Source organism: Lonchura striata, chromosome 21 (assembly GCF_050655825.1).
Source record: "Lonchura striata isolate lonStrDom1 chromosome 21, ASM5065582v1, whole genome shotgun sequence".
Classification (NCBI taxonomy): domain Eukaryota; kingdom Metazoa; phylum Chordata; class Aves; order Passeriformes; family Estrildidae; genus Lonchura; species Lonchura striata.
This window is the reverse complement of record NC_140723.1, coordinates 1,528,030-1,554,840: the sequence shown is the minus strand read 5'-3', so window position 1 is coordinate 1,554,840 and position 26,811 is coordinate 1,528,030. Positions and strand designations below refer to the sequence as shown.

General features: G+C 42.6%; 1 protein-coding gene across 11 annotated transcripts in view; it reads right to left on the bottom strand.

The window, feature by feature from the left end:
- KIF1B (kinesin family member 1B) overlaps positions 1–26,811 on the bottom strand; it is a 73,909-nt gene that overhangs the window by 1,683 nt on the left and 45,415 nt on the right. For 7 of the 11 annotated variants that reach the window (XM_021529815.3, XM_021529818.3, XM_021529817.3 and 4 more), the window contains 25 exons: positions 26,237–26,333; positions 25,309–25,457; positions 24,923–25,101; positions 23,250–23,387; positions 22,293–22,541; positions 17,663–17,781; positions 15,935–16,020; positions 15,663–15,792; positions 15,182–15,341; positions 14,491–14,581; positions 13,843–13,961; positions 13,264–13,319; positions 10,547–10,655; positions 9,884–9,950; positions 9,038–9,122; positions 8,672–8,777; positions 5,279–5,393; positions 4,609–4,742; positions 4,029–4,090; positions 3,198–3,343; positions 2,706–2,945; positions 2,220–2,291; positions 1,530–1,651; positions 639–788; positions 118–310 (listed from right to left, as the gene is read on the bottom strand). In XM_021529815.3, coding sequence (XP_021385490.2) covers positions 118–310; positions 639–788; positions 1,530–1,651; positions 2,220–2,291; positions 2,706–2,945; positions 3,198–3,343; positions 4,029–4,090; positions 4,609–4,742; positions 5,279–5,393; positions 8,672–8,777; positions 9,038–9,122; positions 9,884–9,950; positions 10,547–10,655; positions 13,264–13,319; positions 13,843–13,961; positions 14,491–14,581; positions 15,182–15,341; positions 15,663–15,792; positions 15,935–16,020; positions 17,663–17,781; positions 22,293–22,541; positions 23,250–23,387; positions 24,923–25,101; positions 25,309–25,457; positions 26,237–26,333 — 3,174 coding nt within the window. Of the gene's footprint in view, positions 1–117; positions 311–638; positions 789–1,529; positions 1,652–2,219; positions 2,292–2,705; positions 2,946–3,197; positions 3,344–4,028; positions 4,091–4,608; positions 4,743–5,278; positions 5,394–8,671; positions 8,778–9,037; positions 9,123–9,883; positions 9,951–10,546; positions 10,656–12,529; positions 12,731–13,263; positions 13,320–13,842; positions 13,962–14,490; positions 14,582–15,181; positions 15,342–15,662; positions 15,793–15,934; positions 16,021–17,662; positions 17,782–22,292; positions 22,542–23,249; positions 23,388–24,922; positions 25,102–25,308; positions 25,458–26,236; positions 26,334–26,811 lie in introns of all 11 variants that reach the window. The other 4 variants (XM_021529821.3, XM_021529822.3, XM_021529823.3 and 1 more) reach the window with 2 other exon arrangements.

The following is a 26,811-nucleotide window of genomic DNA, read 5'->3' as shown; positions in this document are numbered from 1 at the left end:
ATGTCTCCATGACTCAGATTCATTTTCCTCGGAACAGAGGTGACACAGCTGATAGTACAGATGCACTGCTACTTGTAATGTTCTTGTTTTATGGATAAACAAAGCTCTCAGACTGACCTTCACCATTGCCTGTTGATCCTCACTGTATTCCACCTGAGCTGTGGATAAGTTTATGATTCCTCTTTCTACAGGATCTTTGTCACTGTTGTAAATAAAAACATAGGGACGGCGAACCACCACAAAGTGCTTGGCCCAGGAGCTGGACAGTGGCTCCTTGAAGTGGAGGTATCCTTTCTTTGACACCACAGAGCTGGAAAAAACAAACCCACATCAAAACAGAAATAGATTTTCCCCTGACTATCCCTATTAACTGCAAAACTCTGTGTAAGACACTTGGTCCTTAATATGTTTTGTTTGCGACAGTATTCTGAAAATGTTCTTCTAAAACAAGCTGAATGGTGTTTTCAACAACTATGCAAAAGTCTGACAGTTTTCCCCAATCCACCACAGAGGACTCTGCAGCTCTGCTATCACCTGTTAATCTTCCTTCTTCAAATGGGGCACAGAACCTACAAATCTCAGAAAGTCCTTGTGACAGTTCTCAGGAAGTCACAATCACACAACAAGAAAAAACTTACCCTGGTCTGATTTCCTCAATATCAGGAACGAGGTTTAGGAACTCGTTCTTTCCAGCTCTGGCAAGGTAGGAAGTTTCTACTGCAGGAATTATCTGGAACTGCTCCACCTCATGACAGGGACTGGAGGCACGAGAATTTGCTTCTGGTGTCCTTTAAAAAAAGTAGAGGAAAGAAAAGTAAATCACAACAAAGCAACTGAATATGCCAATGGAATTTAAACTGCATCTTCAGGCCAGCCTGAAGTTCCATCCTCCAGCCCAGGTTTATTGTATGACACTGGGATCCTTTTGTACAATACTGAATAGCATTTTCCCTTGTTATCTGTGAAATAAAACTTATAATTGCTAGTAAGTTGCTTCCCCACTACTTCTACCTTGTTTCTCTTGCTAAACACAGATATACTTCCTTACTACTGTTTGATACAAAATGTTCTACTTCCTCAGCACTCCTCCCTCAGGGATGTTGAACTGAGAAGGTACAAATTGTCTTTCACTACATGGTTATTCCAAATTTCATCAAAAGTATCTTGTGTAGATACAGCTGAGAAAGATAAACAGAGATTAATGGCCACACTGGTTTATTCTGGATTGTTATTAGTAGACCTTTTCAACAGACTGAAAAAACTTGGGGATGCACTGTAAATGCACTGGTCACTGGAATGACAAGCATCTGACTGTTCTCCCAACACAAGAGGACAAAAAAAACACTTCAAAAGAACAAAATGCAGAAAAGAATTGTGCAGAGTGACTGGAGAAGTAAGACAAGGGGCCTGTACAGAGAAATATCTGAAAGTAGGGAAAAGGAAGAAAAGAGGAAAAACAAATCACAAAACAGCAAAGAGATCTGTGAAGCACTGAAAAGTGATGTTTCCTTTTAACACAATACACTCACTTCTGATCAACTGAATTGCACCTGGAATCCACCAGAGAAGGGCAGGTGGATGAAGGGGTGAGGGTTGCGCTGCTGAAACTGGACACGGACGGGTCCCGCCCAATCGGAGAAATATCCGAGAGCTGCAAGCACAAACACATCACAGGAGCTGGGCTGTAGCTGAGAATGCCTTTCAGCAGGGAAGGCTCAGAGAACAGAAAGGCTTTTTCATCAGCCATTCCCCTGCTCAGTAGCAAATTTTCACCCAAACCACCACAAACCCATGTGGGGGCAGAAACAGAGCAGCATTTATGCAGACACAGCTTGTTATTATCAATGTCCTACACTTCTGATTATTCACACTCTGACTTCTTCAGTGGATAAAACATCATCCAGTTTGAAACTTGGTATTTCTGCCTACAGGCAGAATTTTTAAGAGTCAATTTACGCTTTTACATAGGGAAAGAGTCTGCTAATAAAGTGGGAACTGTACTACAGTGCAAGTCCACACCATTGCCTATTCCTGCCATAGCCTTTGGAACCTGATGCTTAATAGCCAAATGCTTCCAATGGACTGAAAATAAAAAATAATACATTAATATAAAGTGATTTCTCTTTCCATAATATGAGCAGATTGCATGACCCACAAATACACTGCTATTGTACTACAAATGGAGTGTATTACAATTAAATATTACATGAAATATTTACCTTACAATCGCTGATGCTGTTGTACACCTGGTTGAATTCCCGGTTGAAGGTATGAGTAAGAAGCTGCAGACACTAAAGGGGGTACATGAGGGAAAACAAATGAGACACAGAGAAGAACTTTATATTTAGATTTTCAGAGAAACTTGAACAGAAGAGGTGATTTGCCAAGACACACTTGGCAGGTCATGAAAGAAAAAACAATTTCTAAACTGCTATGAAAACTCACAGAAGAGGGTAATAATCACTTCACTTGATAAAATGAGGAAGTTTTTATAGAACCACTAACCCAGGGGAATGAGATGCAGCCACAGCCCAAACCTCCCCAGCAGCACTGTCCAGTGAGAGTGCTTTATTTCACTAACCAAGATGTTCAAATGAAACTCTCACACTACTGGATACTCCCCAAGCTACCTGAGAAGCTCGTGATTGAGCTGCAATACCCTCTGGCACCCCAGCTGCCAGCAGGATGGTTGCCCTGTGCCATACCTTGGTGGCCAGCTCCTTCTCCCTGTCCACCAGGCTCTCGATGTCCGCGGAGTCGTAGCCGCTGCTCTCGCTGGGCGTCACCGCGCTCTCGAAGGTCGTGGTCGAAATCTGAGAGGAAATGCTGGTGGAGGTGCTGAGGGTTCCACTGCTCAGGCTGGGAGACAACGAGTCACTCAGGGACTTGGGGATGCTGTCACCAAGCTTCTCACGAAGCAGAAGAAAATGTCGGGTTTTCTCCACCTAGTAAGAAAAGAAATCAGTATCATCTGCTCCAGGAAGGTGCCAATTTTACAGACATTGAATTCTTAGGAATCCTTTACAATTCATGCCAGTAACCTTCCCCAGGGAAGGGAGTTTACAGTGGCACTGGAAACTGAATTTGCCTGTGTTGAATACACTGAGCTGAGGACTCTACTCAGCAGCCAGACACACACTTTGTATCTTCTCTGCCAGGAGAATTGATTTAAATCTTGACTTTGATCTCTTACTCACCTCATGCAGCAGCTCCAGTTTCTCCAGTTCCCACTGATGCTCTAGAATGAGGCTGTCACCCCTGGGCCTCCAACCTGCCAGGTTCTCTTCTCCCCTCACATATGCCACAGAAGTATCCAGGACTTTCCTCCTCCTCCTCTGCATTCCTGAGCAGTAAAAAACAACATGAGACATGTTAAAACCATAGCCAGAGAGGTGTCACTGAGAAATAATCAGCAATTTGCAAAGAACCAGCACTTCTGCAGTTTGGTGGAAATATACAACATAAGGATTTAATTACGTGCAAATACACAACCAAATATACTTGATTTAGTCCAGCTTTCTTACTTTTTAAAAATATATTTTATTGACCAAGATATAATGCAAACTCCTGTTCAGTTTAATTTAACACAAGGACTTCAGTTTCTACATCTTAGAAGAAAAAATACACAGATATACCATGAACTACATTCCTTCCAGATGTGAAGCATCAGAAATCAGCAACATCTTCAAAAGACAAGAAAAAGCTCTACTGCTGCAAAACCCAGACTCAACTGTTAGTTATGAGCCATGGATTATGCCCCTAAGACTCAGGTACATGCACTCAATGCCCTGAGTTACCTATGTCAGAAAACATAAAGTTTCCAATGAATCCTTGTTCACCAATGGTAAACACAGATTTGAATCTAAAGTAAAAGCCTGAGTAAGTATTTTATGGAATAACAACGTTCCATTGCTCCTATGAAACACGAGAACTGCTTCTGATCAGGACAGAAATGTTTATTCCATTCTGCCTGAGAAATTTTCTGCAGTATTTCATATTTATCACTGGAACACCCAGTCACTGCTTACCTGGACTTCCTGTGTCTGCCATTTTGCATAAACTCAGTTCATAGATCCCAGTTACTCGATTGCTGTTCACAAGAAAGCAGAAGAAACAAAAACACGCTATTTATTATCTTCAGAAATAAAGTGCTTCAGCTCTAGCTCAGTGGTTCCCAAAGCAGAATTTCAAGTATAGTTGTTAGTTAGAACTATATTTCAATTCTGCTCTTGCACAAAACAGCCAGAACAGACTGCAAGATCCCAAAAAAAGGCATTTCCCCCATGTTCCCCCCCCACCCTGAACTGGACTTGAAGAGCACATGCTGCAGTAAATTCCAAGGTCAGGATCAAGATCATCTATGTGCAAGCTTGAAAAGTGGATCCCTCTTCCCAACTCTGTCAGTCTGGAAAAGAGGTCAGTAAAAAGAGAAGCTGTCCAAGTTCCGCTGAAATAAATGCAAGAAAGAACATTCAAAACCAGACTGGAGAACCTATTGAGTACGTAAAGTTTCAAGGAAAAAAAATTAAGAAAACTAAACTACATGCTCTAAGAGGAAACACAAATACTGACAAAAAAGGTCAATACCAAAACGGTAACTGCACTTACGAGTCAGGGGATTTGGAGTAGCCGCTGCCGAAGAGGCTGCGCAGGGACCGCGGTGGGGAGATCTTGGCGTCTCGGGAGTAGAACACCATGCAGACGTCCTTCGTGATCACTGCAGGCTGGATGCAGTGGTCAAGCTAAGAGGAACACCAGCAATGAATGAATGGCTGCAGCCAACTGTGCCAAGTTACACTGCTGCCCTTAGTGGGGCAGCTTTTGAAATTTGTTCTTATTGGGATCTTTGGTGAAGGGTTTTCATATGTGTATGTGTGAAAGAGAACTGCCAAATTTCTTGATGCATCCCATGAAATTATTATACTACACAAAACAACAGTGACTTGCACACAAGCCAAGAGGTAAGCCACTGTTTCTAACACCAGTACTGACACAGCAATGTTCACTGATTCCAGTGGCTTTTCAGATACAAAGATAGATAAAACTAGGCACAAAAACTAGGATACCACCAGTATCTCTTGTGTTGCAAGGCAGTTGCAACTGCCTTGACATCAAGATGTTAACTGTGAATACATTTTTTCCACCCCATTCTCAGGAAGTAAATAAATATTCTTACTGGCTTCAGGATTCAAATCACTTTTGAATCTATTTCTCTTGGGTACACTCCGTGTCCTGTCTCAAATAATCTGTAGCCAGCAGGAAGGCACTGGTGTCTCACCTCCAGGTAGGCAGAAAGGGTCATGTAGATCTTCTCTCCATACGGCGTCACTCGGTTGAGGAGGAGGGAGTTGTGCAAGGAACTGTCCCAAACCGCCTCGAACCGGTAGAAAGTTCTGGAAGGAAAAAGGTCAAGAGTAAGAGTTCCTCTGCAGCCCTCTCATCACTCAGTGTAAAGCATCTCTTCTTCAAGGATGAAGATAACAACTACTTGAAGCAAAAACCTTCTCTTTATTTCCAAGATCATTTACTTCTACCTTAGTGTGGCATAAAGACCACTGCCTGTTACAGAGAAGACTTATCTAAAAGAGAAAAGAGGGAATGCAGAAAACAAAAGCTGTCATAGCTCTACAGGGAAGCCTGCACTGAACAGTTGTTTCTAAACAGAGAAAATTAATTTCTACTGCAATTCAGCCCAGCTGGATCTTAAAAGTGCATGGGAAGATTCTTTCTACACCATATTGCAGGACTTCTGTAAGACATTTCTTCAGTGTGGGACAAGGGAAGAGCAGCTGAAAGCTCCCACAGGTCTACCCCAGCAATCCAGAATGTCAAATAAAAAGTGAGAGACAGCATCACACACAGCACAGCTCAATCACCATATCCAAAGGCATCGTTATACTCTCCCCTCTCTAGCAGGGGCTTGGGGAAATGAACTTTCTCCTTTCTCACAGGCAGTGACTGATTTCAGGAAGGTCCCTTTGGAAAGAAGACCTATGCTCCTATTCAGGAACTCAGCACACCTTTCCACACTGATGACAGAACCAGAGGGCATTCATTCTTCATCACCCCTATATAATTTCCCTACCAAATCCTCTTGCTATTTTTATCCCATTTTGAGTCCAACTGATGTAGTACTAAAAGCAAGAAAGTGCTTCATGTATATTATTTTTTTCAAGTAAGTTATATATCTGAAGAGTTTCTGTCCTAATTCCCAGCTCAGAAAAACAGAAGATGAAACTAAAGACAAAGGACAAAAAGTAGAGTGAGGGTAGAAGAAGTAAGAAAATACAAGGCGAAACAAAAAGAAACATGAAACAGCCAAAGAGCAGACAACAGAAACAAATAGTTTGATCTCAAATAGAGCTCTCAAGAATCCCCTTTCTCTGATACCAATTACGTAATTCCAACCTAATACGTAAAGGCACCATGAACTGCAGTCAAGTGAGAACACTGCGAACACTACTGTTTGAATTTAAATAATCATATTTAGGAAACCACTTCTAAATATGTTGTTTCTATTAAAAATACAGAGAAACAGAATCTAAAGGCCAAGTATTTGGCAGATTTAAAAACACTGTGAAGGACTGTAAAGTAATAATCCTCATTTCAGTCAGATTAGGCAAAGAGCCCAGTTGTCTTCTAAGCCTTTACACATCTGTGTTGAGTCCTTCTGTTTTAAACTTTCACCATGACTTAGTTATGGCAGCAAGGAATTTTTTCAACTTCTAGCAAATTCCAAACCTACTCTCAGTGTGGAAAAGAAAACAGTAAAACCCGTCTGATCACAGATGGAAAAACCACTTTATGTAGTCCTGGCATCAGTTCTGCACCATTTGCCAAACAAGATTTCTCATGCAGAGAGAACACAGGTGTAAATGCTCCTCAGTGCAGAAATACTACCACCCTCTTGAGCAAAATGATGTTTGGACAAACACCAAGATGAAGTCAAGCACAGCTTTGAGGCAATTATTTTAGTGCATCTTTTCTAGCCAGGAAGGTAAATATACACAGCTTTGCCTGCCCAAACCAGAATTTTCGACAACAGCTATAGAGTGAGACAAAAACCAGAGGTGAGCAAACTCCTTTCAACACAGCCAACAGCACACGGAAGAAAAGGGAGCACGGAACACACAAAGCATGGAATAGAGGAGAGACAGGTTAAATGTGTAGTTAAAACTAATTCTGAAGTGGATCTCAGCATCAGTGAAAAGTGGTGAACTGGGAGCACTGAAGACTCTGTCTCCCCTTTTCCACAGGGAGAGCACAGAAAGCAGAGTGCAAAGTGCCCTAGACTGTGCAGCTGCCATGCCAGGCTGTGATCCCACTGGGAAGCTGAAACAGGAATCCAGCATGGGCAGCTACTGCATGTCTGCCTCGTCTGCCAGCTGGTAAACTAAGGAGTGGCACCCACATGGTTAAATTTCATATGCAACTCCAGCCCCAGAACAGAGGCTGAATAGCAGTCACCTGGTAGCCACTGCTATTTGATCAGAGCAATTCAAGTAACCTCATAATTCGTCCTTGGCTTGGTCCTTCAAACAAGCAGTGTCAGAGACACTGAGAAATTCCAAATTTAGTTCTTTGATACAGAACAAGGGAAGAAAATAGCAAGGAATACAGAAAGGGTCTGTATTTGACAGCACATCAAGAGACTCGGAAAGACTGCACAAAGGAAATTCTTCTCTCACATGAGAAGGAAAGCTCACCTTCACAAGTCCCCCAGTGAAGTGCACCTGAATAACCCTCTGACACAGAGGAAGAGGAGCAGGAGAAGGAGGAAGAGGAAGACTACTTCTGGAAGAGCTAAGAGGTGTGCTAACAGAATTCAGTAAAAGCTAAGGGGAGTGGCAGCAATACAAATGGGACATAAAGCATTCTATTTTCAAGAATCTTTATGTACAAAGAAAGCAAACAGAAAATACCTAGGCATATCCTTATCAAGAAAGAGCCTGTAAAAACATAGAAAGAGCTTCAGTTAGTGCAGCCAAAAGCACAACAGAAAAGCAACAGCTGAGAGGAACAGAACAAGTGGACTAAGAAACAAAACAAAGTGAAAAAACCCCACAGAAAGCAGCAAACAAGTCTGCAGACAATGAGCAAACATAAGACATATCCCTTAGCAGGGCCTCAGGTCCCTTCCACCACACTGCTGTGCGCTCATCCTACAGCTTAAACCTTGGCGTTTTGGGACGAGATGGCCAACAGCTTCATCCCACTCATCCTTCACCCAAGCTGCCCACCTTACAGAAAACTAGAGATATAGAGGAATTTACATAAATAAACCAGAAAGCACAGTGCTTTCCAACTGCAAATCCAATAGTATCAGACAGGAAACCAGCAAGAGTCTCCCTGTTTTCCAGTTATACTGATCCATTAATTCAAACACACTAAAACACCCACTTCTCAGTGGAAGGCAGTAACTGCCAATCCCCCAGTCCCTGCCTGCCTTTACAGACACAGGTGGCAGAGAGCCCACAGGCAGGAGCAGCAGCCCAAATCCATTCCAATGCCACTGGTATCCCAAAGTCCAGGCCTCTAACAGAGAAGGAAGAATTCCAGAGCTTGAAGGATCCCAACTCCAGCATTCAAAAGGTGCAGCAGAGGTGGACTCAAACCTTCCTCTGCTCTGGAAACAGCCACTCCTGCTGGAGTGCTCACTTCATTCACTTACCTGTTGGAGCTGTGAGAGGACTTCAGGTATTTTGCAGAAATAATATTCAAAGACAGAATGGCATCCACAGCAGCTTCATCTACCTCTGCTTTATTTCTTATACGCCCTAAAAAGAGGAGGAGGCGGAATCAATTAAAGTTCAAACTGCAACACACAAGGAATTTGTTTTCCCAATATAATTTCAGACTAGCTGAATAACAAGCAGCTGTAAGGGGAAGTTGCAAAACTTAAGTTTTCCTCTGGATCTTTTTAAAATTCTCCTCCTACAAGCAGCACTCATAAAAATGACAGAATCTGATACAAAGAGAAATTACCAGTAGTAGTAATTTCTTCTCTACAGAGCAAAACACAAAACCATTTACTCACCAACCACCAGCTCTCGCACATCTTTCCAGTGCAGCTCACTGCCCTTCTCATGGATAATGGTGACTGTGATTCTCCGCTGGATTCCCTGTGGAGTTCAGAAACAAAACATGCTGAAGTGTTCACACACACACATTGTCTATTTTGCACTTATACTGCAAAAGTGAAGTCAGTAATATCATTTAAATAATATCAATAATATAATTTAATATCATTTAAGTGATTTAAATAATATCATTACACATCATCTGTAACTGAACAAGCAACTCTTTGTTTCAGGGCCCTAAAATTCACTTCAAAAGCATGTTATATTTTCATATGTAAAAGAAATTAAATGCTTCCCCCTCCTCACTCCACAAAGACAGAGTAGGAAAAATGTAACTTTAAACCTATAAACCATATTTAACTGAGATTATCTTTATAATCTAGCTAGAGACAAAATATTATTAAGGATGGTGAGAGGAATTTAAGATGCACTGAGATACAGTCACTTCATAGATTATCTGTCATAACGACAAGAAGTGAGAGAGAGCAAATGGCATTTGAGTCCACATGATCCTTCTGTGTCCTTAGAGATGCTGGAGAACACTGAAGGCACAAATCTGGTCCCAGAGGTTCCTGCTTTTTACAAGGCTTTCCTCTTTCCTGAGTGGGATGCCCACTGATAGGGCAGGAACAGCAATTCCTGGGGCCCAGGCAATGCCCTCGCAGCCCAAAGCCAACCCAGCACAGGTGGGAGATGCTGCCTGCACTGCAGGCTGTGTGGGAAAGGAGCTGCAAAGAGCAGCCAGCAGCATCCCCTCCCTCCCTGCAGAGCTGACACCGGCTGTTCACAGCTTCCATCGGTACCTGGTGCAGCAGGAAGGTCCCCTGGCAGGGCAGGCCCCCGGTGTGATCCACAATAGCAGGGATGTACCTGTGTGAGACAGGGAACCAAGGATGTACCAGCACAGCAGCTTCTGCTGCCAGCAGCTTCCCCTCCTGAAGATGCAAGAGTGTGTCTTCCTACCTACTCTACAAACAGGCTCCTTCTGGCATTACAGGATCAGTGGATCGTGGAAATATCACCCACTGTACTTGCAGTACTAATGGAAAACTGTGGAGCTCCCTTCTCAATATAACCCCTAAAGACCGGTCAGGGGAAAACCTCTGTAGCAGAGATGAACACTAAACAGAGTCTGCTACATGACTGGAGTATATCTCCAGTGTCCCAAAGAATCCAAACTGATGGCCTACACAGGGAAGTTTTCCTGTGCCTGTGTCTGGAATTTCACCATGGAAAAACCCCTCCAAGTGTGAAAGAAAGTCATTCTATCACTTCAGTCCCTTCCAATGGGGACAGCTACTGCCAGCAGATTGGACACCCATCACTACAAACCAGCCAGGCCCCCACCATGGTGACTGCTAAACATCAACCTGATCTGAACAGAACAAAGGGGAAAAAACTCAGAAATCTCATAAACCACTGTTCTTGAAACACAATGTTAATCACAATATTAATATAGGACTTACTCCCCTGTTGGCTCCAGTTCACTGATTTCAAACCACACCAGGAGGTCGTATTTGCTCACACTCTGGCCCAAGCTGGGCTTGCTCATAGTATTCAGCTTTGTAGCTGGCACTTAAAAAAAAAGAAATAAAGAAGAAAAAAAGAGCAGTTTACAAAAACTGAACAAGTAAAGCTTATTCAGGACTCAGAGAAACACTCCATTTCAGAGGTCCTACATATTCTGTGTACATAGGCAGACCACAGCTTTTACCATGAAAATGATGTTGCTTACAGCAATCGTGATTTCTCTAAGTGTTTTTAAATCTAGATTACTAGAACATAAAAAATTTTTGAAGTCAAATAATGGAACAAAAGTGCATCCAAAGAGCCTGGAAAAATACAAAGTCCCTCTAGATCCACAGAGAAGAAGGTTCCTCAAATATGCATCAGTTGCTTTATGGTTTGACAGTTGGTGATTGAGAATTGCTGAGGTCTGTTCATCTGCAGCATTACTCACCCATAAAGTACATTTCACCTTCCCCACACAAGAGGAAAAGAATAGAACTTAAAACTTCAGTCTTCACTTCTTCATGTTACAAAACTGCCAGACTCCTGCACCACTTGGTTAAGATATTGTGTATGTAAAACGGCAGAACAAGATTTATTCCAGAGCCCTAATCCTGCTTAAGTATTTTTCTGGGCTCCTTATCTCTTGGCATTAGTGAGTATAACCAGCCAGATACCCTCTAATTCCTTTCATTCAAATGTAGGGATAAACCATGTTTAAAAAAAATAATGAGACAGCTTAAATTCTAGAAATAACCTAATACTCCCTCACACATCATACCTTTTAGTTGCCATTACATGCTTTCTCTTATCTGTTCACTCATTATACTTTTGTAAATGGAAGCATTTTAAAAGCTTAGTTCCTGTACACACTGACTGGGATTTTTCAAACTCTGATCTTCGATTTTTTCTCCTTTCACATACTAACCTTACTGCTTTTATTAAGCCAAATAATTATTCTCCATTCTATCTCTCAAGACTCAATCCTCTCTTGCTCAGGTATTCTTTAGGTTCTCCTACCTTTACATCTCTGTATCCTTGGGCTTCTACCACGACTTAATTTCCCATACAATGGAAGGACACAACAGCCCCCAGTTAAAACAGGCTCTTGCAGGAATACCGAGGTGCTCTCTTTTGAGATCTGTTTCTTTTCTGGGTAAAATAGCAGCTGCCTCAGGGGGACAGATTTTACAGGAATCAGTTATTCACAGCACAGCTCCACCCTGGGAGGCAGCAAGCTTGAGGCTCATCATTTACCTTCCCATATATTACTCAGAGTAGTAACTCTCTTACACCCCATCACCTCATGCAGCTGCACGTGAACTCACTCCAGCCAGAGGAACATCAAACACACAAGTCACTCAAGGTTATTGCTAAGCAGAACCACTCAGAAGCATCAGAAGAGAAGAACAACAGAAAGACACACGTAACTAAACATGAAAGCTTGATTCTAGATGTTCTCACAGACTTGCTCTGGTACAATTATTAATCAGCATGATTTTTGTTGAGTTAAATAAAAGAGAATACAAATGGAAGTGAGAACAGCACTGCTAGTGGCAGGAAAGGAAGATGAGTGAAAAGGAAGCCTATACACACAGCAGAATGTTTCCCCTATACCTGTCTGTGCTGCCATATGCATCTCTCATCCCAGAATCACAAAACTCTATGCAGAGCAGAAAAAAATCAGAGGTTCTGGAAGTTTCAGGGAACAGATGCAGTGACACACAAAAATCTGTGACTCCCAGCACACTGGAGTCTACAGACTGTCTCTATGGTTCTTTCTAAAAAAGCCCTACATTTAAACACAGCATCATCCTTCCAGGAGCACAACCATAGCAGCTTCTACTCCTAATACTACTACAGGATGAAGAAAAAAGGAATTTCAAAGTATATTTTGGAACTACTTCTACATCTATCACAGACCAAGTTTGGCTACTAACCATCTCGTTTAGGAGCCCGCTCACTCTGACAACTGGGAACAGGCAGAAAGAGAAAAGGTGGCAGCTGGTCAGCTCCATCCTGGAAAGCAGCCACGGCAGAGGAGGCCAGCACGTTGGCATGCTCGGACAGCGTGTTCAGCACATGCACGTTTACATAGCCAGACATAAGGTACCTAATCAACTCAATTTTCCTTTCATGGTCTGCAGAGGGAATGCAACACACACAAAGAAAGGATGGTAGAAATATGCAGGTGAGAGAAAGAGGGAGAAGGAGGAAATTAAAGGTGAAATGGAAAAAAAACATCACAGAAGAGTTCAGCATGCATTATTCCAATTAAGCAAAGAAAACCAAGGATCATTTCAATAAAACTGACTCACTAAACAAGAACATGAAAGAGCAAAAAGATGAAGCAATTAATGAATAAGCAAATTTCCAGTCACTAAGTGCTCAGTAAGCATGAGGAAAGCCATAGCCAGATCTCATGGAATAAGGTCAATACCTCAGGAATGAAATTCTACCCCCTAATGAACTAAGCAGCACTTCCTGCAGAGGAGGTTGAGAAGAAATAAAAATACAACATAATGAGGCCAGACAGCCAGCAAAGACATTCAGTGCCCCCTATACCACTCACTCCATTTCCATTTCTCGGTGTCCTGGATACCTCAGGAACACACTACAACCTCCCTTTGCAGTAGCAGACCTGTGATGGTCACAATTAGAAAGCTGTTCTCACCTGGCTTTGACAGTGGCATAGGGGGAGGAAAGAATCTTCGAGAAGGCTGTGGAGGGCTGCAGAGAAATGAAGAGTTATCAATACAGAGGCAGTTAAACGTAAGAAATATACACAAATGCACACACATGCATCTTTGTGTACACACACCTACTGCTGTCTCTGAAAGTATCCTCACAATTCTATGAAGACAGGTGAGTATCCCCTGTCAGGAAAACAAGGGGGCTCAGCACAGTTCTCAGCTAATCTATGCTCTTTTTCTATTCTAGCTTAACCAAGCCTAGGAGCACTGTTGAGATTTTCCCAGAGCCCACAGATCACTGCTGAAGTTCCCAGTATTCCCAGTGCAGTGCTCCAGTCACCAGCATGTTTTAGGGTGGGCTGGCAGAACAGCTTTCCATGTCTGACAGGGTAGAACAATTCCATCAGTCACTGCACTGGGTAAACAGGCTTCTGCCAGCACTTTTATCTCCATCAGGAATTCTGCTTGTGAGGCTGTGGTGCACAATTTCAGGAGTACAAAAAACTTAATAACCTGAGCATGATCCCCAAGTGCCTTTATGCCAGGCTAGTGACCAATACCTGTTGAGATCCTGTCCTTGCAGGTGGAGAGGATGCTGCTGATAATGTCCAAAGACTTCAAAGACAATAGGCTTTGTTTTGATGTACTCCACAAACGATTCTGTCACTTCCACAGCAATCTATTTCAAGAGTAAGGAAAGAAAAGGAGACATTCAAAAAAAGGAAATCTCTTTTAGGAGTCTGTATTTTTTGTATCACTTAGTGTCACTCACAGTAAAAGCAATTGCATTCCCTTCTGCTTTAGGCATTAATTCTACTCTCCAATAAAGGAGAAAATTTCAAGTAGGAGAAGAGGAGGCTGCATGTAACCAAAGCATTACACAATTCATAAAAATAGATATATCCAGTTCATCTGAGATCATGAGCACTGCTATTCAGCACTGCTATTCACATGTATATTTTATTTCCTGAATTCTAGACTGTTTTCATCCTGGAAAGGAAACACAGAACTCAATGGCAGGAAGTAGAGATGAAAGAAGAGTTAAATTTGCCACAAAGAATCATTCTATGTTTTGTTTTGTGATGGGGATTACATAATTCACCTGATCGCTCCTAGTACTGCTATTAATAATTCTGCTTGCCTTGAGGGACACTCACAACTCCCAGTGCTGACAGAGGAAGTTACTGCTCATGGAAAGCTTTACTTACATTCTGAACATGGTAAAACCCAAGGGGAGTCCCTCGGCCATTGTTTTTGAGAGGTTCTGTTGAGAAAGCTTCATCATGTCGATGTAAAAAGCTTTAAAAAAATAAACCAAAAATCAGCCACCACAGAATGGTTTAATGAAGATTGCTGTGCTCTGAATCCAACCCTGAAAGGAAATCCTAAAACCCTAAAAGAAATGTATTCTGCTGGAACTTTAGAAGCAGTTGAGTGATGGCCTAAAGCTGGGCATACCATAGTCTTGTGGGACCACAACTGTGGTACTTGTTTTGTCTTTATTACTCCTTTTCTCTTCCTTAAGAACCCAAGCCTAAAACCACTTTCATTTGAGAAGAACTGATTTCCTCCAGGGTCATGCAGCTTTCATTCAAATGAGTGTATGTACAATCTAGTATTGAATTTTTCACATTGAAAGCTTAAAACCTTAAGATACCTGTAAACTAGTAACTTATGAGTCCACTTTGAATCCTTTAATTCCTTTCTGTAAAAATTTAATCCTTAATATCTGCTTAAGAGGAAGTGAGGACCAGAACTCCAGTAAGTGACAAGGTGTTTTTGTTCTGCTGAACAGCACCTCCACCCATCTGAAAAGTTCTCAGGGTTCCACTGCCCACTGCTCTTTGCTCTCTCTATCATTCCATTAATTGCCTAATGCAAGTAAAGACAAATTCTTACTTGAACTGGCAGAAAATATCTGCATATTCAGGCAGGATGCCACTGGCTTGAAGCACTGTCACACGGAAGGTAAACACACTGCCCAGCTTCAGGTGATCACCAATTTCCTCAGTGAATCCTTCCATAGTCATCTTTCCATCCAAAGTGGCTGACTTCAAGTCTTAGAGAGAAAAAAAAATCCCACATGAAATAATTTTTTTTCTCCTTTCTTTTCTTGAAATAGTTTTTCAGGAGACAGTTTAGTCCCATCACATTTTTTTTTTCCCTCTTAAACCCAAATAATTTGCTGATAACCAAGAGATCCAAATACCTGGGAAGTTTTTCAGCACAGTTCTTCAAATGAATCTCTCATGTTCAACCCACTGCTAACACCTCTCCCTAACCATGACACTCTTGCAGGACACTCAGAACTCCGTTCTATGACTGACTGAAAGTGTCACAAATTTCCCAGAAGTTCTCCAAATAGCAATTTCTTGCTTACCCAGCTCATTCATTCTGTTGATCTCCTCTGGAGGAGTGGTAACATCTGAATTCTGTCCCTGCCCTTCCACAATCCTTAACTCCTCCAGGGACAGTCCAGACCGAGTCATTGCAACTGAAGAAAAATCACTCTGAAAAATTAAATATAGAGGCTTGTAACAGACTTCTGCACTTTCTGAGTTTGCCATCCCCTTCCTTCCCTAACACGTGTTCTTTATTTAGAAGCACAAGCTACCACACTCAAAGATACCTAAGAATTTTAAGAATTCTTACCTTATCAAAATACTCATTGTCAAATGAAATTTTAGCTGTTCCAGACTGTCGAATACCAGATCCATAATCTGGAGCTTCTTCATCAGCTAAAAAATACAGGGAAAAAAGAAGATAGATAAATAAATGATGGGGAAGAGAAGGGAGATCCCACAGAGCTATCCAAATGGAAGTTTTCATTATAACAAAAACCAAAATGGAAAACAGAAGAGTCATACAGTTACAAGCTGGAGTAAGTGTTGGAAAAGATCATGCCAGAATCCTATCCATCAGGAACTCAGGGGTGGGAAAACAAGACAAGCTCTCAAGTTTCATTTTGAAAATACTTAACTTTACAGAATTTTGAATGCAAACCAACTTCAGTACTAATTTTCATTATTTATTTACTTCTGATCATTGTACTGAGGTAAACAAACATCTAAAATTCTGTAGCCATGAACTCAGCAGTAACACTAGCAAAGCTCCACCAGGACACGCTGGAAGTCTGAAGTTGGATCTGTCCATCCAGTCTGCTCATTTCACCTCCTCTTCCTCACAGACAGCAACAACAGGGCCTGGTTAAATACCAGGGCTTTTTCACAGGAGAAATCACAAGATTCAGAATGTGCTCCAGCGCTTTGCTTAGGGATCAAATGATGCCATGGGCCTTTTTTAAGAGATGCCCCCAGTTCAGTTTCTGTTAGCAATGGTGTATTCAGTTCATTTGGAAGGATAAATATTTATTTGGAAATATTCAGTCAATGCTAAGGAGACCAAACCAAACTAGACTTTTGTACACATTAAACCAGATTTTAATTCACTTGTTTTAATCGCTGCCAGGGTGATTCTTACACATCTTCAGAGTCTGAGTTTCATTATATGTTCCCATGGAGAGTGAAGCTTCCAGGGTTACCCTACCTAAAGAAGCAAGAACTGCTGGCAGTTGGCCACTGCTGGAAAGGGCAAATTATGGGAAGGATCTGTGCTCCCAGCAGCATGGATAAGGCATGGCCCTGCCAACCAGCCCACCTCACACTGAGCAAGTCTGAAACATCAGCGACTGAGCAGTGACCTGCAGTGAACTCTGGCACACACACAATGGCAGCTCAGCACTGGGCGAGGCCGTTACCACCCCGTGTATCCACTCCTCTCGTCTGAAAAGAATTCCTGGTGATTAAACACTGTGTTCAAGCAGCTTCTGGTCTCCATGTTTTTAGTGAGGCAATGAAGGGGGAAACTGCTGCTATTTCTGTTCACACCATGCTGAAAACCATCCCTTAACAACTTCTTCACATGCTCTTCCCCAGGCCCCGGAGGAGCACATTTCTGAGCATTATTTAAAGGGATAGTTTGAGCCCAGCTAAAACTTGTTAATTTAACTTTAATGCAGGTCATCAAAATTATCAAACCGGGTACCCTTCTCTACTGTCTATACTGAGTGCCACAAAGAAAAAGCTTTGTTTTAGTTTTAGTTTTCAGACTTACTGACAGCAGTTAAATCTTCCACTGTCCTAAAAAGCAGTGTTGCATTAGTTGCCAGGCATAAACTCCAGTGGACAACATCATCATCATTTTAAAGCCTGACGATTTCAAGACTTACTCATGCCCAGCCCATATGGTGAAACAACGAATGCAGTAATTTCAATAGCAACAGAGAGCAGGTGCTCTTTGCAACAGGAAGTTGTTAGGTTGGAGTAGCAGGAGGAAGAACGGCGTGGCTGCCAGGCTGGCCCTGGCAGGAGCCGTGCTCACCTGCTATGGCCTGCACAGCCACGCGCAGGAAGCCGCGCACCTCGCCCTTCTCGCTGACCACGGCCACCCTGTGGATCAGGGGCACTGGGTACAGCAGGTTGCTCAGGTACACGAACGCTCTGCGACAGGAGAGAAACACAGCCAGCATTAGAACCCTGTGCACACCCCTCTGCAGCCTGGCTCGCCTCTGAACAGTCACATCTCAGACTCTGCGTCTCCCACACCTGCAGCAGGTCCCGGGTCCCTCCTGCCCACACAGAGCTCTGGCCAAGCCCAGGGCAGCCCCCAAGGCTCTCGGGCAGAGCTCAGTGGGAGCCAGGGCTCACAGGAATGAGTTACAGACACAGGGAGAGGATGGCTGGATGGAAGGTAACCAGAGATGCACTGCAGCTGTGATGGAGCTGTTAGCAAGCTGACAGAATCCAGCAGGGAACTACTGATGATAAAGAATGAGGTCGTTGGAAATTATAAATTCAAAAGGAATTGATCTACTGTGCTCACACAGCCTCAATTTTTTACTGAACATATAAAATCACTCTTTTAAAAACAGATTGAATGTTTTCTCTCTTCTGTATTCCTTTGAAAACACTGTCTGCAGAATAACCAGAAATCCACAATAAACTCTAAGTCATCACTTAGGTTTCTTGGAAGGTTCACTGATTGCACAGATGGTAGAAGACTGAAAGTCTTCACAGGTAAGTATCTTTAGGAGTATTTGATTTATTTCTTTGAAAAAATAAAGTATAACAAATAAGACATGACAGCATTACTCTAGAGCAACCACTCAGAATTACAGTTTCCAAAAGGAAAAGCAGCATTTGGGCCCCATAGGGGACAATCCTACCCTGCACTAACTTTTAAGTTCTATACAAGCAGGGTCTGCTTTGGAGCAGTAAGGTAACCAATTTAATTGTATAGATTTTAATTAAAAGTCAGACTAAAGTTATTAAGTTATTTTATGTTTCTGCAATGAACTGCAGTAGTTTTTAAAGCATCACACTTCAGTGGGATTAACTTGAGCAAGACATTAATGTTGATAAGCTGAACAAGTCAGCTAAAGAACAGCTCTCAAAACAGACTTTATTTATTAAATGAGCTGTTTCAGAGTTCAGGAGAGTACTGAGATGCACAGAACTTCAACCAATACTTTTACCAGTCAGTAAATTTAAAGTGACTAATTATGCAATTTTAATAGATTTATGCACATTAAATTATACTGAACAACAGTCATTTGTTTTACTAACTTCCTCCTTAAAGTTCTTCTTATTAGTCTTTAGTATTATGTATTATTAATTTCTGTAATTTGTAACTGTTATTGTTTAATTCCTAGGAAAAGCCCTGCATGACGAAAGGGAAGTGTTGCTCCTCGGACTCACACGCCCCTTCCAAGGTGAATGAATTCTTTTGAAATGACAAGGAAGTCAAACAGGTGTCAGTCATGAACCAAGAACACAAAAATAATGCTACTAAAAAACAGTGGTGACAAAATACAACAGAGAAGAGGATGATTAATATGGCTATAAAGTAGCTAAACCAACAATGAAAAAAAAATGAAAAGAAAACCATACAACAACAAAAACAACAACTGCAACATAACACTTCACTAAGATTAGGATTTAATTCCTTTTCAGTCTGCTTCAAAGTGAGGTAAACACTGATACAGCAGGGGAAGGGAAAAGAGACTAAATTTCAAGTAACAAAATGAGAAGTTGAATTTTATTTTTTCCCCCTAACATTTTCATTTTTAGCTTTGGAATTTCAGGTGATGCTCATCTGAGGAACTAGCATCCAACCACATAAGCAAACAGTTCCTGAAATTGGAATGGTTACTTGGACTGGATCAGGGATGGAGTTCCAAAAGGTACGTGGTTCTGTGCTCAACACAAAAAGCACACCCAGTTTGAAAATCACACTTTAAGCCAAGGAGAACAGACATTTCCCAGCAGAACAGAAGCCAAGGAGTCTTGCACTCGTGCACAGAGTAGGAGTCTCAGTAACTAAAAAGAGTCAGGCATTGCAGAAGCCTTCTCCCTATAAACCAAACTAATGGAAAGTGACAGCACACCTGAATAAAAAATAAAAATACATGTTTATTTGCTCCCACTCCCCAAGGAGCCCCTGAGTGTCCCCCTGCACTTAGCCCAGCAGACTGAAAGAGGGGAGCTGGATTAGCAGAAAGATTGGTGAGGTAAAATGGCATACTCACAACAAAACTAAAAATGAAATTTAACAAACACAATTCTTTAAAAAGCCAAAACAAAACCAACAGAACTCAAAATGATGGCAGATGTTTTTAAAATAAATACATTACGATTTTAAAAAAATATCCCATAGTCCTCTCCCACCTCCCTTAAAAACAAAGCAAATGCTTGATATGTCACACCATTAAACAGAGTCAACCTTGAAGAAACCCAGCATGCCAGAAGAGATGGCTAAAGGGACCAGCTCTTTTTTGTTTTCTGTAAGAGTTACAAATAAAAGGCAGTCATAGCATGGAGAGAAAAGAAAATAACTGTGATGGCCAGGGAGTTGGATAACTACATGTTCCATTTCTCCTCCTCTCCTTCATAACCTGCACTTTTATTGCTGACACCCCCCAAAAATACTAAAAATTGTTTTATTTGTCCTTCACATTCAATAACATATCAACCAGTACACACTTGGAAGTGATAAAGAATTTTCAGTTTGTTTTGCTACAAACTGAACACGACCTTGTGCTCAAGACAATTCCTATGTAGATGGACATACCTCTGGTGCTTGTAAGTCACTGCTCAAAAGCAGAATTCTCACACTGGAAGACACAGAGGACTCACAATGATTCCTGCTCAGTGGTGCTGGACACTCTAACAGCCTCTGCTGACAGAATGGGCACAACAGAACAGGAATAGAAACAATAGAAACCAACAACTGAGGAAAAGCCACTCTCTAGCCTCATAATAGGAACTAAATTTCATTCCTCAGCACATTCACAGCTCTGTACACGCAGCTCACACCATGCAGGCCGGTGCCTGAGTGCTGCAGCTTCACGTGCCCATCCACAGACAGAGCTCAGAACTCTCCACAAAGCAGGAATCTGTGTGCCTGCCAGGAAGCACCAGTGTTTTCATGGCTCACTGTATGTGCTCAGCTCGTGCTGTGTTTCCTGAGCTGTCTGTGAGTGAGCACCAACAGCTCAGCTCTTTCCCAGGCTCCAGGGGCACGCAGGCAGCCCTGGGCTCAAAGGAGCTGACAGCCAGCCCAGGGCAGCACAGACAGCTTTCCCAAACTGCCTCCCCACCCGAACCAGATAATCAGTGCTTAAAACCTGCTACCAAGCATTGCACATAAGGGCACAGATTCACAGACCACAGAGGATTAACACAATTTCTTGCAACTTTAGTAATTTTTGTTTAAAGGACGGGATCAAAGAAGTTCCAAGTTTCACTACAGACAATGCCTGAGGTTAGACAAACACACTAAACTGAACTCAAAGCTTGATTAAGACCAGCAAACTCAGTCTCTCCTTTTCACAAATTATGCAAACAAGTGTCCTGCATTTGAGGAACTGCATAAAGATGCCACCATCTCGACTCTGAAGTCTTTCCTGCTTATACTCACAGAGAAGGATAAAGCCAAGCCTCTGGTCCCTTTTCCTTTGTTCTCCCCTTCTGCTGGCCATGGAGCCTTTTTTTGTATCATGCCTGTGGCAAGCACCTTAATGAGGATGCTGGCTTACAGGGTAAGCAAGGCAGCACAAAGCATCATCAGGGGAGAGGGAAGCAGCAGAGACAGGAGCCAAGCCACTAAATAAAAATGTTTCTGTTTCTTGTAATGAGAAACGTGTTAGCCAGACTATTACTAAGAAACAGTGTGAAGAACTACATTTCTTTAATGTAACTTGCTGTCCTTAAGGGTCTACATCACAGACAGGTCTGGTAATGTCCTAATTCTTTCTGTTCTGGAAAGCTCAATAGTATTCTAAAATACACCAAGCAAACTTATTTCAGGAATTCAAGCACAGTGCCCAGGAAAAGTGCTGATAAACCGAGACAGTGAATATCAATGTTGGTGAACTTTCACTGTGTAAGACTGGCTACAGAGAGTCAAGCATAATCTGAGAAGTCAAATCATCTCAGAGAACACTCTTTTCCTCATCCAGAAAGGACCATTCTTCTTTCTCCTCATGCCATCTTTTTGTATGCAGCAGATGTTAAACCTGTTTTCAAAGAAAATGCATTTCTGGGTTTGAACTGAAAGACTTCCCACCACAGACAGATTCTCTTCCATGGAAGAAAATAACACATTACAGTTCTATCTTAGTGACCCTGCAACAGCTGAATAGGGAATTCTATAAAGGTTTAAATTCTGTATACAAACCCCTGTTCATTCCAAGCTACAACAGTTACCTAGAGATAGATTTACTCACGCTGTTGCATCTAAGGGATATCTTCTCAATCACTACTTAGGTCTTCATGGCTCCAGACACAGAATTCAAAACTTAATGTTGAACTACACTCACTCTCTGGCAATTCCAATTCATGGACATGGATATTTTGGCTAGACTGACCATCTATGTAGCACAAGGCAAAGCCATTGCAGTCTGCAGCAAGAGCTGGTCCCTTTTGGCCATTCTCAGAGTAACCTCACCAACCTTCCCACTAAAATGAACCAAGGGGATCGGTCGTAAAACGGGTCGCGCCCATCATTGAAGAGGTCTGATCCCTCCTCAGTCCCAGCGTCGGAGCCAGTGTCATCCACAAAGGCCTCATCATCAAAGTCCTCCATCTCATCCTGCTGCTCATCTGCCAGTTCAGTGATGTCGGAGTCGGCCGTGGAGAAAGTGGGGGAGGGCGTGCGATCGGCCAGGCGCTCGTTGACGCAGCCGTGGAATATGGGGGAGCTGCACATCAGCGAACGGACACCGATTAACAGGGTCAGCACACAGAACCTCAGCAACAGCTCTCTGCTGCCATCAGCACAGAGACCCCTCAACAACGAGCAACGGCTTCAAACCACCTGGACTGCAACGAAATGGGAGGGAGGGGGCTGCCAACAAAGTCAGGGAAAAGAGTGTCCTTGAATGGAGCAGGAAGCAAATGAAAAAGGAATAGAAACATAGCAGACATATAGAACTTGAGAGGACATCCATGTAACAGAGCTACATTTCTTATTTCCAACACAGCAGTTCTGCAAATAAAAATATCGTAAAGGTGCGGCCGACAGCAGGAAATATTAAAGAATCCCATCAAACACTTCCCTATGGTATGACCAAACTATTTGAACCACTCACATGAGAGACTCTGGACCGTTTTTCCAGTGTTCTTGGTATTCTCACAGCTCTACTCCAGTGAATTCAGATGCAACGTAGCCAGTTATATTATTTTAAAATAAATTTGTAGCTTACTAAAGGCTCACTCAAAGCAGATTCTACTGCTAGACACCTGAACTGCCAACATTCTAAAGAGCATGTTCTACTCTTAACTGTATTTAAAGTCTATTCCAAACCCTGAAAGACAAGACCCAGCTGACACGGAGGCCACATGGTTTATTGAGCACTGCAGGCGGAGCCAGAGCTGCCAGCGCAGCCGCAGCGAGGTGCTGTCCGTACCTGCCCACGAGCTTGAACCAGTGGAAGCGATCGTAGAAGGGGTCGCTGCCCGTCATGGAGCCCTCGGGCTCCTCCTGGCTGCCCGAGGCCACGTCCCCGGCCCGGTCGTACATCTCCCGCATCAGCTCCAGCCTCTGCCTGTGGAGACAGCAGTGAAGAGCTCAGAGAGGGAACTGTACATCTGCATCAGCTCCAGCCTCTGCCTGTGGACACAGCAGCAGCAAAGAGCTCAGAGAGGGAGCTGCACATCTGCATCAGCTCCAGCCTCTGCCTGAGGAGACACAGCAGTGAAGAGTTCAGAGAGGGAACTGTACATCTCCCGCATCAGCTCCAGCCTCTGCCTGTGGACACAGCAGCAGCAAAGAGCTCAGAGGAGGAGCTGTACATCTGCATCAGCTCCAGCCTCTGCCTGAGCAGACACAGCAGTGAAGAGTTCAGAAGAGGAGCTGTACATCTCCCGCATCAGCTCCAGCCTCTGCCTGTGGACACAGCAGTGAAGAGCTCAGAGAGGGAACTATACATCTCCCGCATCAGCTCCAGCCTCTGCCTGTGGACACAGCAGTGAAGAGCTCAGAGAGGGAACTATACATCTCCTGCATCAGCTCCAGCCTCTGCCTGTGGACACAGCAGCAGCAAAGAGTTCAGAGGAGGAGCTGTACATCTCCTACATCAGCTCCAGCCTCTGCCTGAGGAGACAGCAGTGAAGAGCTCAGCAGAGGCAGCAATGTAGGCAGAGAACACGAAGGAAGGTGTTCACCTCACTGCCTTCACCCTACCAAATTACACCTAACAACAGAGGAGGCTGTACCCTAAGATGGGCGCTTCAATAATTCCCAAAAATGTTAGTGAGTCTGGGAAATATTTTGTCAGCTAAGCCCTCTAAGCACAAGGCAAGGTGACTGCAGAAGCTTACATAAATCTTGGATTTCAATTCACTTCTAAATATTCCTCTTTCATATCTAATTCTGGCATACTTTTTGCTTCAATTTTTACATCAGACCATGTTACTGAGTAATTTTGGCAGTTCTTTGCATTCCACTCCAGAAATGTTGGCAATTGATTCAAAAGTGAACTGATTCCATTATAGAGTCTAACTATCCATTTATTTTATTGAAGAAAACAAGTGTTTCACACTTCAAGATCCTTTGTCTGGAAGTTATTAGTAGGAAAAAAGTCCTTCAGTCAATATTTAGAGAATGGGAAAAAGAAATGTCATTTACATGTGATGAAAATCATTCAGATTGCAGTCAGAATTTGTGACAGAATCAGTATAACTTCGATAGAAATAAAATCTTCTTTGTATAAAATATTTATCTTAAATTATGTCCTATACTGCCAGATTATATAAAGCAGGTGGTAAGGAAGTTATTACAGTGGAAGGACTGAAAAAAGTAATAGAGAGAGATGAGCTGTGATGAGTCTGATTGCATTCAAAAGATAATGTCTAACCTCAAATTGCAAAAATGAGGTGTGAAGCTAAAGTGAGAAGCTGGAGGAAAGTGCACTTGTTCAAACAATCTGAAAAGCTGGTATTTAGAACATCTGAAACTGCCTAGAAAGTTTGGGAGGACACAGACTAAAAACAGAAATCGGTAAGGAACAGCTCAGGAAGAAATTTTTGCGTGAAGTTCCTTGGGCGTAGGAGATTTTGCTCTCTAATACTATTGACATACTTGAGTTTTTCTAAGGACCAGTAATGCGTTGCTCCGTTCTTCAGGTCCTGCACTTCCACGGCCACCACGGTGCGGGGGAACGGCCGGCGGTCGCGGCTCTTCTCCGGCTCGGCGGGCAGCAGCTCCGGGGGCAGGGGCGAGTACAGGGTGTCCGTGAGCAGGACAAACTGGAACTGCACCTGCACGCAAGGGACACGCCACGCTCGCTCACACAGAAGCCCCAAGCCAGGACTCACAATTTTCTGAACCCTTTTACAGCCCAGATGAATAAGCAAGAGACGGAGAGTTTTAAAGACTACAAGAAACTCAGAGTATTTACAGCAGGATTTATACAATCAAAACTGATGGGTCAGAAAATAAAAAAAACTGGCTCTGCATGTCCCTACCTTCTTCTTTAACTCTACACTGATCGCATTGGCTTCCTTCAGATATACTGCATTTCCCCACAGCTGGTCCCTCAGTGAAGTGAACTGGTGGAACTTCCATTTCCTGAAAGCCCACTGGGCGAGTTCGTATTCATGGCGTGTCCAGGGCACTGGGAAGAGCAAAGAAACAGAGGAATAAAACCATGTGGCTTCTTCTCAAAACCATCACATGTAGTATCCAATACTCTGCTGACTCTGCCATCAAGTGCTCAACACGTTTTTCTGGAAGAGCAGAAAATAAAACCCAACATTTTCATTATTCATCATGGAAAAACTGGACTCAAAACCTCCTCAACATCAGCAGTGGAGATTAATGATCACGTAAATGAGATTTGGAACAGAGGAAACATATTTTTTTTCTGCTCCTATTATTTTAAGTTATTTGGCAACTATTAAAGCAACTATTAAATGCTGAAAGAGTGGAATGAGAGCAAGTATAATGACAATAATAAATTATCTGCTGTCCAGAAATGGAGCTATATAGACATGTCACAGCATTCTAAGAATTCCTAGCAAGGAGGAAAGAGAAACTTCAAGATCAAAACAAGGAAACAAAGGCAACAGTGTTATTTTCTTTAAGAAATCTGAGCTCTGTTAGTGCCAGGAAGAGATTCCTACAAGAGCACCAAATCAAAGCTTGGGGTAAAACTAATCCAGTTTGTGCATCAGTTGTATTTGAAGACGTGTATCATGGAATATATATTCCACATTCATGGGGAATGTGTTCTATAAATAGTTATATGAAATTGTACTGCTGAGAGGATTACAGATCAAGAACTTGCAGTGTTTTGCAGCTTCCAAAGCAAGTTTTCTGTCTATTACAAGAGATGATACAGCATCTGTCCCCTTAGATTCGCTATATCCAAATTATTTTAAGCTTCAAGCTCACCTTCCTCCTCCTCCTCTTCCTCCTCCTCCGTTGTTTCAGCTGCCAAGGACCGTGTCTCTACCTGCTTCTGGAGTGCCTGCAGCTTGCTCTCATAGTCCTGTGGGGAGAGAGGAGACACTGTGTGGGACAGACAAGAGCCAGGAGGAAGCTGAGAGATGCCAAGAGCTCAGAGGGACAGACACAGATCACATCGGGCACTGCCGAGCGCTCCCAGCAGCACTGCTGGAATGCAATCCCTGCAAAGAGAACACACAGGCAACACGAGACAGCAGAGCTGCTCTCTAAAATCACCACATTTACATGTACACAGTGTCTAGAAAGGGAAAGGTTTAGGATGCTCTTTTGGTGGGATTTTTTGCTAAAAACAGGAAGAAGGGGATTAAATTTGGAGGCTGCCTGCTGCTTTCAGAGATGTAGGAAAGAAGCAGAAAATAGAGAAAAACGCAAAAATAGATTTGAAAGGGGAGAATCATTCACTTTCATTTTCTCAAACAGAAGGATTAACAGCACCACTAATTTGCCTTTTTATAAAAAAAAAATTAATTTCAAATATTAGTGGGGGAAGCACTTTGTTT